The sequence below is a fragment of the Maylandia zebra genome, linkage group LG8 (assembly GCF_041146795.1).
Source record: "Maylandia zebra isolate NMK-2024a linkage group LG8, Mzebra_GT3a, whole genome shotgun sequence".
NCBI classification, from domain to species: domain Eukaryota; kingdom Metazoa; phylum Chordata; class Actinopteri; order Cichliformes; family Cichlidae; genus Maylandia; species Maylandia zebra.
Genome location: NC_135174.1, coordinates 1,188,477 through 1,200,797, shown reverse-complemented (window position 1 = coordinate 1,200,797; position 12,321 = coordinate 1,188,477). Strand labels below are relative to the sequence as shown.

General features: G+C 43.1%; 1 protein-coding gene across 8 annotated transcripts in view; it reads left to right on the top strand.

Annotated features, from left to right (window-relative positions):
- The window catches only part of rab3gap1 (RAB3 GTPase activating protein subunit 1), a 61,850-nt gene extending 49,655 nt beyond the window's left edge, over positions 1-12,195 (top strand). For 5 of the 8 annotated variants that reach the window (XM_076887150.1, XM_076887153.1, XM_076887152.1 and 2 more), the window contains 5 exons: positions 787-890; positions 3,328-3,443; positions 4,311-4,413; positions 8,298-8,321; positions 10,886-12,195. In XM_076887150.1, coding sequence (XP_076743265.1) covers positions 787-890; positions 3,328-3,443; positions 4,311-4,413; positions 8,298-8,321; positions 10,886-11,119 — 581 coding nt within the window. In that variant the 3' untranslated portion in view covers positions 11,120-12,195. The other 3 variants (XM_076887154.1, XM_076887157.1, XM_076887156.1) reach the window with 2 other exon arrangements.
- The last annotated feature ends 126 nt before the right edge of the window (positions 12,196-12,321 follow it).

The window sequence follows — 12,321 nt, the reverse complement described above, 5'->3', positions numbered from 1 at the left end:
ACAGAGACGCTCCGTGCTGATAACACGTGAATGTGTGAAGGTTTGGATCATATCTATCTAATAGACTCCAGTTTGTTCATGTAAATGGAGAGTCCTCTTCACACACTGAGGTTAATTATGGAGTTCCACAGGGTTCAGTGCTAGGACCAATTCTGTTTACATTATACATGCTTCCCTTAGGCAGCATCATTAGAAGACATAGCATACATTTACACTGCTATGCTGATGACACCCAGCTCTATCTGTCCATGAAGCCAGATAACACACACCAATGAGTTAAACTGCAGTAATGTCTTAAAGACACAAAGACCTGGATGGCCGCTAACTTTCTGCTTCTTAATTCAGATCAAACTGAGGTTATTGTACTCGGTTATTGCAGATGGCCCCGCCCCTCCCTGAGCCTGGCTCTGCTGAAGGCTTCTTCCTGTTTAAAGGGAGTTTTTCCTTGTGCCAAAGCACATGTGGGTATATTCCTGGACAAAAGGCTTAGTTTCTATTTGCAGATGTGTTCTGTGATCCTCTGAAATAGCTGGATTAATTAACTCCAATAATAATCCATCAAGACTTTGTGGATATGTTTTAATCTCTGTAAAGATTATTATAAAATGTTGTGAAGGTTTTGTCTATTTCAAAAGGATCTGTATTAGTAAGATAATAGTTTGCAGGTTTACTCGATTTTAGGCTTTTTCTCATGTTAACAGTAATTGAGGTTACAAACGTGGCAGGTCTTTCTTTTAATCACAGCTTTCTGTCACTCTGGAAACACTGTCATTTCTTCTCTTTCAGAGTCTGCTGAAGATATTCCATCAGTGCAAAAAACCATTCAGCAAGCTACAGTTCAAGCGAGCAAGCTCCTGCAGTCCCCCAACCAGGACTACAAGAAGTTAGAGGTCAGTGAAAACTCGACCGGACTTTCCACAAATGATTCAGTTTAAAAGAAAGTATCATTAGATTCACCCAAAAAAGTTTTGTTTTTAATACATTATTGATTGATTGTTAACTGTGTTTTTGTTGTAGTTGAGTATGTGCTGTACATGAGGTGTACGTAGACTGGACAGTGTGCACCATGGCTGAGAACTTGGCTGATAATTATTATGACTGTTGATGGTTGAACCATGAAAACAGGGGTGTGGTGCAGTGGGATTGTAGTGGGAGCTGGAGTAATAAACTCCAGTGCTTCCTCAGTGATGGCTAACTTTTTTCTAAACCTAAGTAATTCCTTCGGCTGTTCCCACCTGGGCTCAAAGCTTTTATACTCTGCTGATATCGGATGTGTTTATCAGTGATCGAAAACAGAGACTGAGATTGTTATTATTGAGTTTGATCACACGTTAGGTGCATTAAACACCTGCTTTAATACTGTCCTAAAGTCTGAGAACAATCATCACTTCTTCACATATAAAAATGTTCTTCTCACTAGCACTCAGTATCCATACAGCCCCTTTTCTTTGAATAACACTGTACAGCTGCACAGCTAAACCCCACCATGTTATTTTTGCTTGATTGGACAGTCTTGTTGTGTAAAAGTATTCTTGGCTTTCTCAAAGTACATTTAAGTATGCCATGTATCCACTGTGACTCCAAACACGCCTTTTACACCCCGAGAGTCAGCCTATAACGTATCACGTAGGAAAAACCATGTACAGTGGGGCAAAAAAGTATTTAGTCAGCCACCGATTGTGCAAGTTCCCCCACCTAAAATGATGACAGAGGTCAGTAATTTGCACCAGAGGTACACTTCAACTGTGAGAGACAGAATGTGAAAAAAAAATCCATGAATCCACATGGTAGGATTTGTAAAGAATTTATTGGTAAATCAGGGTGGAAAATAAGTATTTGGTCAATAACAAAAATACAACTCAATACTTTGTAACATAACCTTTGTTGGCAATAACAGAGGTCAAACGTTTACTATAGGTCTTTACCAGGTTTGCACACACAGTAGCTGGTATTTTGGCCCATTCCTCCATGCAGATCTTCTCGAGAGCAGTGATGTTTTGGGGCTGTCGCCGAGCAACACGGACTTTCAACTCCCGCCACAGATTTTCTATGGGGTTGAGGTCTGGAGACTGGCTAGGCCACTCCAGGACTTTCAAATGCTTCTTACGGAGCCACTCCTTTGTTGCCCGGGCGGTGTGTTTTGGATCATTGTCATGTTGGAAGACCCAGCCTCGTTTCATCTTCAAAGTTCTCACTGATGGAAGGAGGTTTTGGCTCAAAATCTCACGATACATGGCCCCATTCATTCTGTCCTTAACACGGATCAGTCGTCCTGTCCCCTTGGCAGAAAAACAGCCCCATAGCATGATGTTTCCACCCCCATGCTTCACAGTAGGTATGGTGTTCTTGGGCTGCAACTCAGTATTCTTCTTCCTCCAAACACGACGAGTTGAGTTTATACCAAAAAGTTCTACTTTGGTTTCATCTGACCACATGACATTCTCCCAATCCTCTGCTGTATCATCCATGTGCTCTCTGGCAAACTTCAGACGGGCCTGGACATGCACTGGCTTCAGCAGCGGAACACGTCTGGCACTGCGGGATTTGATTCCCTGCCGTTGTAGTGTGTTACTGATGGTGACCTTTGTTACTTTGGTCCCAGCTCTCTGCAGGTCATTCACCAGGTCCCCCCGTGTGGTTCTGGGATCTTTGCTCACCGTTCTCATGATCATTTTGACCCCACGGGATGAGATCTTGCGTGGAGCCCCAGATCGAGGGAGATTATCAGTGGTCTTGTATGTCTTCCATTTTCTGATGATTGCTCCCACAGTTGATTTTTTCACACCAAGCTGCTTGCCTATTGTAGATTCACTCTTCCCAGTCTGGTGCAGGTCTACAATACTTTTCCTGGTGTCCTTCGAAAGCTCTTTGGTCTTGGCCATGGCGGAGTTTGGAGTCTGACTGTTTGAGGCTGTGGACAGGTGTCTTTTATACAGATGATGGGTTCAAACAGGTGCCATTCATACAGGTAACGAGTGGGGGACAGAAAAGCTTCTTACAGAAGATGTTACAGGTCTGTGAGAGCCAGAGATTTTCCTTGTTTGAGGTGACCAAATACTTATTTTCCACCCTGATTTATGAATAAATTCTTTACAAATCCTACCATGTGGATTCATGGATTTTTTTTTTTTCACATTCTGTCTCTCACAGTTGAAGTGTACCTCTGGTGCAAATTACTGACCTCTGTCATCATTTTAAGTGGGGGAACTTGCACAATCGGTGGCTGACTAAATACTTTTTTGCCCCACTGTATGTGTATAAATGTGACAGTCTTGGGGTCTCATGCTGTCAGGATTGAGCAGACAGTTGTTCTTGTCCTGTGTGCAGGATTTCATTAACCAGCTGCTGAGCATGGAGACAGTCATCACTCAAGCTCGCTCGCTCAAGGCCAAGTTCTCCATTCCTGAGGACGACAGCGGAGAGGCTGCTGATGAACTGAAGAAGTGAGTCGCAGAGTTTGAGCTGCGCTCACTGACAGCTTTGTTTGTGCTGTTGGTGACATGTAACTGTCTTCACCGTCACTATAGATAGTTTGTCAGTAACAGGTTGTCACGATGAATCTGTTAACGTTTCACAAAGACGCCGTCTGAAGGATCACAGTCAGTTCACACGTTTCACCTTTCACCTTGTCACGCCTGCAGTTAGTGCAAAACGCAGCGGCGCGATTTTTAACCGGTAGTAGGAGATTCGATCACATCACTCCGGTTCTGGCTTCCTTGCATTGGCTTCCCATTGATTTTAGGGTTCGTTTTAAGGTCCTTTTATTGGTTTTTAAATCTTTAAATGGTCTGGCTCCTGTGTACTTATCTGACTTGCTGAAGCCACATGTTCCTCCTCGCTCGCTCCGTTCAGCTGAGCAGCTGCTGCTGTCGGTCCCTAAGTCGCGGCTGAAATGCAGAGGAGACCGTGCCTTTTCAATTGCGGCTCCGATGCTCTGGAATAACCTTCCCCTCCAAATTAGACAAGCGTCATCAGTGCAGGTCTTTCAGTCCAGATTGAAAACTTATTTTTATTCCCTGGCTTTTAACTGTAGGAAACTGACACCTTCTTATTTATTTTATTGTATGTAATGATTTTATGGTATTTTTAATTTGGTTGTTGTTTTGATCTGTGTTGTTCAGCACTTTGGTCTGCCTGGTGTGTTCTTAAAGTGCTATACAAATAAACGATGATGATGATGATGTTTCTTTCTCGCTCATGTTGGTGGTCTTATTTATAGTTTTGGTGTCTTCAGGTTTTACATGTTCTTATTTAAGTGTTTTGTTTTGTGGGAATATTGTAACATTTCCCACATTGTGTGTTGTCTCTAGGTTTGTGAGCTCCCTGCTGGAGGAACCAGAGGTGGTAGTGACAGGAGCAGGCCAGGGCCTGGCTGGCAGTATAATCCACAGACTCTTCATCAGTGCTCAGAGGGTAACTCTCACTCTGCCTCCGTGTCCTTCCCACGTCTTGCTGTCAGTTTCATGTATACAGTCATGTATTTGTCATCTATAGAGACATCTTTAGAGGTACACACATACACCAGTCAACCACTTATTCAATATCAGCATCAAGAATAGGTCGGTGTCCCGGTCCTAGAACAAGACATGAAGTCAGCGCTGTTTTATTTATATGTACTTCATGTAGATGAAACTGGAAGGACGTGGTCAGCACTGATGTAAAGACGCAGTGTTGTCTGTCAGTGTCAGGAGAGTCTGCTCTATTGTAACGTTGTTTCTTCCTGAAACACACAATTGCTGCTGCTGTGCTGTGAAGCACGTTCAGAGCTATAAGAACCAGTCTGTTTAACTATCAATGAAAAATGAAGAATTATCAGTTTGACTGTGTGACAATTCTGCAGGAACAAAGTTGTGCAGCTCTCTCCACAGTGGAGCAGATCTCCTTCCTGTCTTTGACGCTTCTTTTTCTCTTTCTGCTGTAACAACTATTAATGTGCATTTGTATATGTTTACAGTGTTAGCAGAAACAAAGCTTTGGTGGCCGTGACTCCAGAGATGGAGCCGAGTATCTAATCGAATCATCGGTTTGTTCTTTAAGCCTTAAACGTGTCCATGTGCGCCACACTGGATCCCAGATTGACTCTGATGCATCAACTGGAACATGAATCCAAAATCCTGCTCCTTCAAGGTCTTAAATAATCAGGCCCCATCTTATCTTAATGACCTTGTAGTACCATATCAGCCTATTAGAGCACTTCGCTCTCGCTCTGCAGGCCTACTTGTTGTTCCTAGAGTATTTAAAAGTAGAATGGGAGGCAGAGCCTTCAGTTTTCAGGCCCCTCTTCTGTGGAACCAGCTTCCAGTTTGGATTCAGGAGACAGACAAAACTTTCCTCTTTGATAAAGTTGGATCAGGAACCTTAATTAGTCTGCAATAGACCCTGTGCACGAGAAAATGCTAACTTCCTGTTTTAAGATCGGATGCAGGGTTGTACATTTCCGGTAGCTTTACTTTGCGGTCAATTGCTGCTGCAAAGATGGACTCCAAAATCATGTCCAAAATATGAAAACAGAAAGATCGCGTTAAGTTACAAAGAGCAGAAGGTGGGAACACTCACCACTGCTGTGTCATAAAAAATCAAATGATCAGTTTTGAGGTTTGAAGCGTGCAGATCGATTGGTGGTTTACATCACTCAACACAAGCAGAACTGCATTACAGAATCAGAAGCACATCTCTGTATAGTGACAGTTCTTATGATTTAAACAGCATTCAAACTACAGGTGAACAATAGTCAAAGGTTTCCCTGCTAGTCAAGTACACACCTACACAGCATGTCAACAAACCGTGGTAAGGGTCTCTATGCATGAGTATTTACGAAGGGTATGTTGTGACGTACCTTCAAAATTACCGCGGTCCCTCGCTATAACGCGGCCTCGCTGTTTCGTACATTTTTTTTGTGCAAGTTTGCATGCTTTTTTTTTTTTTTGTGCACAGCGCTTTGTGTTCTGCGTCCTGATTGGCTGCAGACTATTGTTGATCTCCTCCGTGCTGTCTCTCCTGTACAGTACAGAATCGCTGATTCATTGATTCATTAATGATTCACTGATGTTGAATTATCTCTCAGCTGCTCTGTTCTCATGTGCTGGACCTGAAAACACGGTTTGATCTTTGGTTTCTGTAATACTGGACTTATTTGTCTACGAAGGTTTGAACTTTGAGAGCTTAAACAAGAGAGAAACGTGTGAAAATGTTCATGCCTGTCTGAGTGTATAAATCAAATCAAATCACTTTTATTGTCACATCACATGTGCAGGTACATTGGTACAGCACATGTGAGTGAAATTCTTGTGTGCGAGCTTCACAAGCAACAGAGTTGTGCAAAATACAATAATGTAAACAAGCAAAATACAAGAATGGCTACATCTGAAACTAATAAATATATGTAATATATAATAGTATATGCATTTCTGGATGTGTATACTAAATATTTTTCTACGTGTGTGTGTGTGTGTGTGTGTGTGTGTGTGTGTGTGTGTGTGTGTGTGTGTGTGTGTGTGTGTGTGTGTACACATATTTTACAAATTAAATAGAGTAAACAATGAATAGAATATATAAAATAAATAAAATAAAATATACAGAGTTGAGACATGTGCAAAACAGTGGCATTACTGTACAGTATGGAGTGCATAATGTTAAAGTTCCAGTAGTGAAGCTGAGGTGTCTATGACGTGTTCAGCAGTCTGATGGCCTGGTGGAAGAAGCTGTCTCTCAGTCTGCTGGTACGGGACCGGATGCTGCAGAACCTCCTTCCTGATGGAAGCAGTCTGAACAGTTTATGGCTGGGGTGACTGGAGTCCTTGATGATCCTCCCCGCTTTCCTCAGGCAGCGCTTCCTGTAGATGTCTTGGAGGGAGGGAAGCTCACCTCCAATTATCCGTTCACAGCACCGCACTACTCGCTGGAGAGCTTTGCGGTTGTAGGCGGTGCTGTTGCCATACCAGGTGGTGATGCATCCAGTGAGGATGCTCTCAATGGCACAGTGATAGAAGGTCCTGAGGATGCGGGGGCTCATGCCGAATCTTTTCAGTCTCCTGAGAAAGAAGAGGCGCTGCTGCGCTATAAAGTGTGTAGTGACGGGTTTTACCTTAAAACATCTATAATAATTGTAAAAAATAAAGTTGGCTACTTCGCAGATTTCACCTATCGCAGGATATTTTTAGAACGTAACTCCCGCGATAAACGAGGGAGCGCTGTTTACAGATACTGAGAAGTATAAAATTTGAATCCTTTCTCTCGTTTGCTCTGAGGCGCGGGGGGAAAATATCGACAAGTCGATCAACATCATCTACAGATACATTCGACATCTCGAGAAATGTAAATCGCCACTTGATTCGTCCATTTGGTTGAAAAACCCGACCGTGAACAAGGAGCGAATATAACACCGGAAACTAAGCGCTATGCGCCGGAAGTAGCATATGCTAAGGCGCACAGGTCTAAGTTATAGGTCTAAGTTTCCCATGATGCACTGGGTGTTTCTTCTTCACTCAACATGTGTTAGTACACCTCTCTGCATTCAGTCCGTCTGCCCCTCATCTATCGATGGATGTTAGAGGCTTTGGTTCCCACTGTCGCTCACAGACGGTCACCTAATGTTTCCTGTGTTACTGCAGGGTCTTTGCCTTATAACATAGAAGCAGCTTGAGGTAACTGTTGTTGTGATGCTGTGTGTGTGTAATAAAGCTCCCTTACTGACAGTGGGTCACCACAGCTTGTAGCTCCATGTATTTGATGTGGCACGTTTTCCCTCGCTGACACAACCCTAAAGAGATTTGTGTGTATGAATAAAGTTTATTGTTCATACAGTACCGTATGTCTGTGAAAGGCTGAATGAGGGTTGTAGCTCCCTCAGCAGCTGTGGAGCGATGGCTTGTGGTCACCTGATTCAGCCCTGGAGATGTGGTTGGTTAGACACGCTGCTTTAGTTGGACACTACAAACCACACTCACCTGTTTACACAAACACATACACACCTTTTGTGTTACAGCCACCTTGTTACACTCAAACACCAGATGATGCATCTGAGCCAACTAAGGATTCACTGAGACTGAAGAAGCTCGAGATCATAAGAATTTGAGGCTCAGCTGATACAGTATCATAGGAGAATCCAACCATTGTATGTCAAGAGACTATAGGCAGTGAAAGCTCCATCTGGAGGAGGAACGACGTGGTTCAGAGCGTTGCCTCCTGCAGCTGGTGACATGTTCAGATTTCAGCTCTGTCGGTTAGAAAGTCTGTTTTTGTTTTTCATCTGTGTGTTGCTCTTTCATCCTTTTGTTCTTCCTGTTTCTTGCATCAAGCTGGCTGACTTCACCACTGATGAGGTAACCATGCAGTAAGCCTCGTGTCGCTCACAGTTACATTTAACATGGTGCGATAAACACACTCAGTCACTGTAAGGTGCATCCTCTCTAAAGGTTCACATAACAGACAAACAGGATAATAAAAATAATCTGGTTCTCTGCAGCGTCCTCAGATGAACAACACACAACAATAATACACGTCTCAGTATTTGTTACACTGAACACAAATATAAACACAACACTTTTGTTTCCATGAGCTGAACCGGATCCTGACTGGTTTTGCGACATGTGTGTCATTGTGCTACACATGTACGGCATATTTCAGAGTGGCCTTTTATTGTGGGCAGTCTCAGACACACCTGTGCAATATTCATGCTGTCTAATCAGCACCTTGACATGCCACTCCAAAAAATAATTTCTGTCCACTATGAGATGAAGGAGAACAACAGCCTGATACCTGCAGGCCTGACAGCAGCAGATGTTTCACTGCTGTAACACCTGTAACACTCAGCAGGCGACTCATTGTTCTGACACACAACAAAACTATTGACTACACTACACACTAACTACACACTAACTACACACTAACTACACACTAACTACATAAGATTTGCGCTAAACGTCGCAAATCTCTCACATCTCCAAGCACCGCCGTCACTCCTAAAACTTCCTCCCGTTTCTAGCCCTTGCCATATCATTTTTGATTGGTCCACATGGTACATTTTTCCACCAATAGGAAAGGCTGGGGGGTGTTGTTTTTGCTCACAGGCTTTCAAGCGTTTTCCTTATAAAACGCCGTTTTTACCGTTTCTTCCTGCAGTAAATATAAACAACGACAGTATTCAGGAAGAAAACCAAACATTGCAGATATTTTATCATAACTCTGGTTTTACGTGGCCGATCAACACAATTTAAAAACTGGTATAAAGTCCACACTTTGTCCGTCAGTTGTTCCGTCTGTCCTGCTCACATCTCCAATGGTTGTACACGTTGTCATTAACGTGGCTTCACTCCACATCAGCCGCTTTGCTAAAACACCGGTGTCGGCACATAAGGACGCTGTCATAGCCAGACAACCACGTATGCGAATGTGAATCGGATCATTGGCTGGACTATGGGATAAGGTGGCCTCGTTCTAATCCCATACAGGAGCAGCCAGTCACTGACTCACACTGCAAAACAGAATCGTTAAAGTTTTAATTTTAATTTCAATTCAGGTGATTTTTAAAAAAAAAATTGTTTTTGTGTGCACAACGCAGATTTTCTGTGCGCAGAGACGTGCCAGCAGTGCGCAATTGTGCACGCGCGCAGCTTAGAGGGAACATTGCTTGCGAGTGTCGGGTCTTTTGTGTTTGTAGAAAATGTTTCATATCTTTGAGTTGAGCTCATGGAAAACAGGAGCAAAAACAAAAGTGTTGCGTTTATATTTTTGTTCAGTGTAAAACATCAGGTTTGACCCAGAATAGAGTTTGATCCACATGGTGGCGCTGTGAAAAGTGCGCGCTGTACTGGTGTCACCAGTGTTCCCAGCCCACAGACCAGTGCTGCCACTAATCGAGTTTCATTAGCAGCATCTAAATGCTGTTTAAAGGTGGACTTCATCTGTCACACAGGAGCAGTTTGGCTTCGCTTTGCTTAAATAATGACCTGGTGTATTTCTGTATACACACCTGCTGAGGATCAGGTCACTTTTATAATAAAAGGTTAATACGTAAAAACTTAAAGATAAAAAGGGCTGTTTTTAGCAGTATTTAGGCTGCAGTCTGTGTATTATGTCCATGATATTCTACATTACAGTAAAAACAGTAATTATATAAAGAACAGATGGATCAGGATCCTGTCTGTTCTTTACTATGATCTCAGCTGATAATGAGGCTTGAAAGAGACATGTTTGAACTTTTGCATTGATCAGACAAATAAGCCTGCATGTTTGCATGAGCTTTAACTGTAAAACATGAAGCCTTTGTTATTAAAAAAACAAAACCCTTTTGGTGTCATACAGGTAAGAAAGCAGCGAAGCGTTTTTCTCTCTAACAGACCTTTCATCTGTTTTCTCTGCTGTTGCTCTGACGGGACCTGCAGGGTGTTTTTGGTGATGTGGAGGTTTGCACAGTTGTTGCCTGTGGTGTGTGTAGAAATGTTCATGTTCTAGTCCCACTGTGAAGCACATAGACGTGTCCTGACTTCCTGTCTGTCCCACACTCTGTTGTCTCTGTTTGTTGCTGCCAACAGTACAAGTCATCTTTGCAGATTTTACTGAATTAACAAAAACATGTTTACTGAAAGACTTATTCAGTAAACATGTTTGTTACACTGAGACTGAAACAGAGATCCCTGTTTACGCTCATAGAAAACGAGCCTCTGTTTTACTTTATTGAAATCATTTCTAATCACAGACAGGATCAGCAGCGTGCAGCTGCAGTGAGGTGTTGGTAGAGGAGCTGTGTTTGTGAGCTGTAGTCTGGATCAGGTCTCTGTGGGAGACTCGGGTTACAGTACTTCTGAATATCCACGTGTCCACCTCACACAGCACATTTCTTCAGAATCGGTTGCTGTTTGCTAACATTTGACCTTTGCCCTTTTAGGCTGCCCTTCTGGCGCCCGTCGATGAGGACTTGGGATCTGACAAGAAGCAAACTGGGGGAAGCAGCAGAGTACCAGACTTCCCTCCTCCAGCAGGCCGGGAGATCTTGTTGCGCACCTGTGTGCCGCGACCAGCAGCGTACTCCAAGGCGCTGCCTCAGCGGCTCTTCTGTGTCCTGATGAGGGAGGAGTTTAGGTTGGCCGGAGCCTTTTCCACAGACACGTCCTTCTTTTAAGTCCTGTGAACAATTCACACCTGGGATAAAGATAAGTGAAGGACACAGGATGGAGACTTTCACATGTATGAACGTGGCCATGGAGTAAGATCATAGAAATACATTTCTTCATTTGTTTGCTTTATTTGTAAGAACGGTGCAATATTTCAGCATCTACGGCTCGCCCAAGCTTAAAAGCAGGAAGCAGTATATTACTGGCATTGATTAAGAAGCATTTATGGCTTTGTCTGGAAATATGTGAAACTACATCCTTCTGTGTATAAAGCTGCAGCTTCCCACGGTGCTGTGATAAAAGTTTCACACTAAAACCTTCATTTTACCTTCAAAGCTTCTCTTGATGCCTTTTTAAGGAAATGAAATTTGTCGTTAGGATGGAGTTCCCCATCCTGCACTCACCACACGCTAACACAACCTTCTCAACTCTGATATTTAGTAGATTATATTTCAGTTGCAGGGATTGGTCCTGATGGTAAACATGAGAGCCGGTGAGGACTTCATGGGTCGTTTCAGCTGAGCTCCATCCTCCAGCATGTCCTGCTGCTGGATTAACACACAGCTGTTTGTTTGCATCCGACCAGAACCAGACCGTGCAGTTCTTATTCCTGTTCATAAGCTGATTGTTCAAACATGAAGCTCTTTGACGTTGTATAAAAACTGAAACGACACTTTACAGCTGACTGTGATGTTTTAGATCGAGCTGGTTCCTCGAGGCGCGTCCGACAGCGTGAGGGGAAAATTGGTTTTGTAATATTTTCTTTGTTTTGTTAAGGGTGTATCCATCCCATAATACAGACACTTTTAACGACAGGGCGTTTTCTGATTTGCTTTCAGTGTTCATTTGATTTGTTACTAGAGCAGCAGTCAGTGCTTTACAGTTGGTTCACTGTCGTCTTGTTTCCTCCCTCGTCCCGCTGACCACCCCACACGCCGCCTCCTGTTAAAGGCTAACGTGGGTCCTTCCACCCACAGCTGCAGCGCACACGCAGGATTTTTGATTTGGGGAATGTTCTCTGTAATATTGTAGAGCTGACTGCTGTTGTTGGCACTGTAAAACAATAAAGCTGAATTGAACTAAAGTGAATAATTTGAAAATGACTCAGTGTTTTATCAGCGACACGTTACCACAGCCTTGTAAGATCACTGAACCTGTTACTTCAAAAAACAACATGTAATGTTGAAGGGGACAAAGAGTTAGATCATGT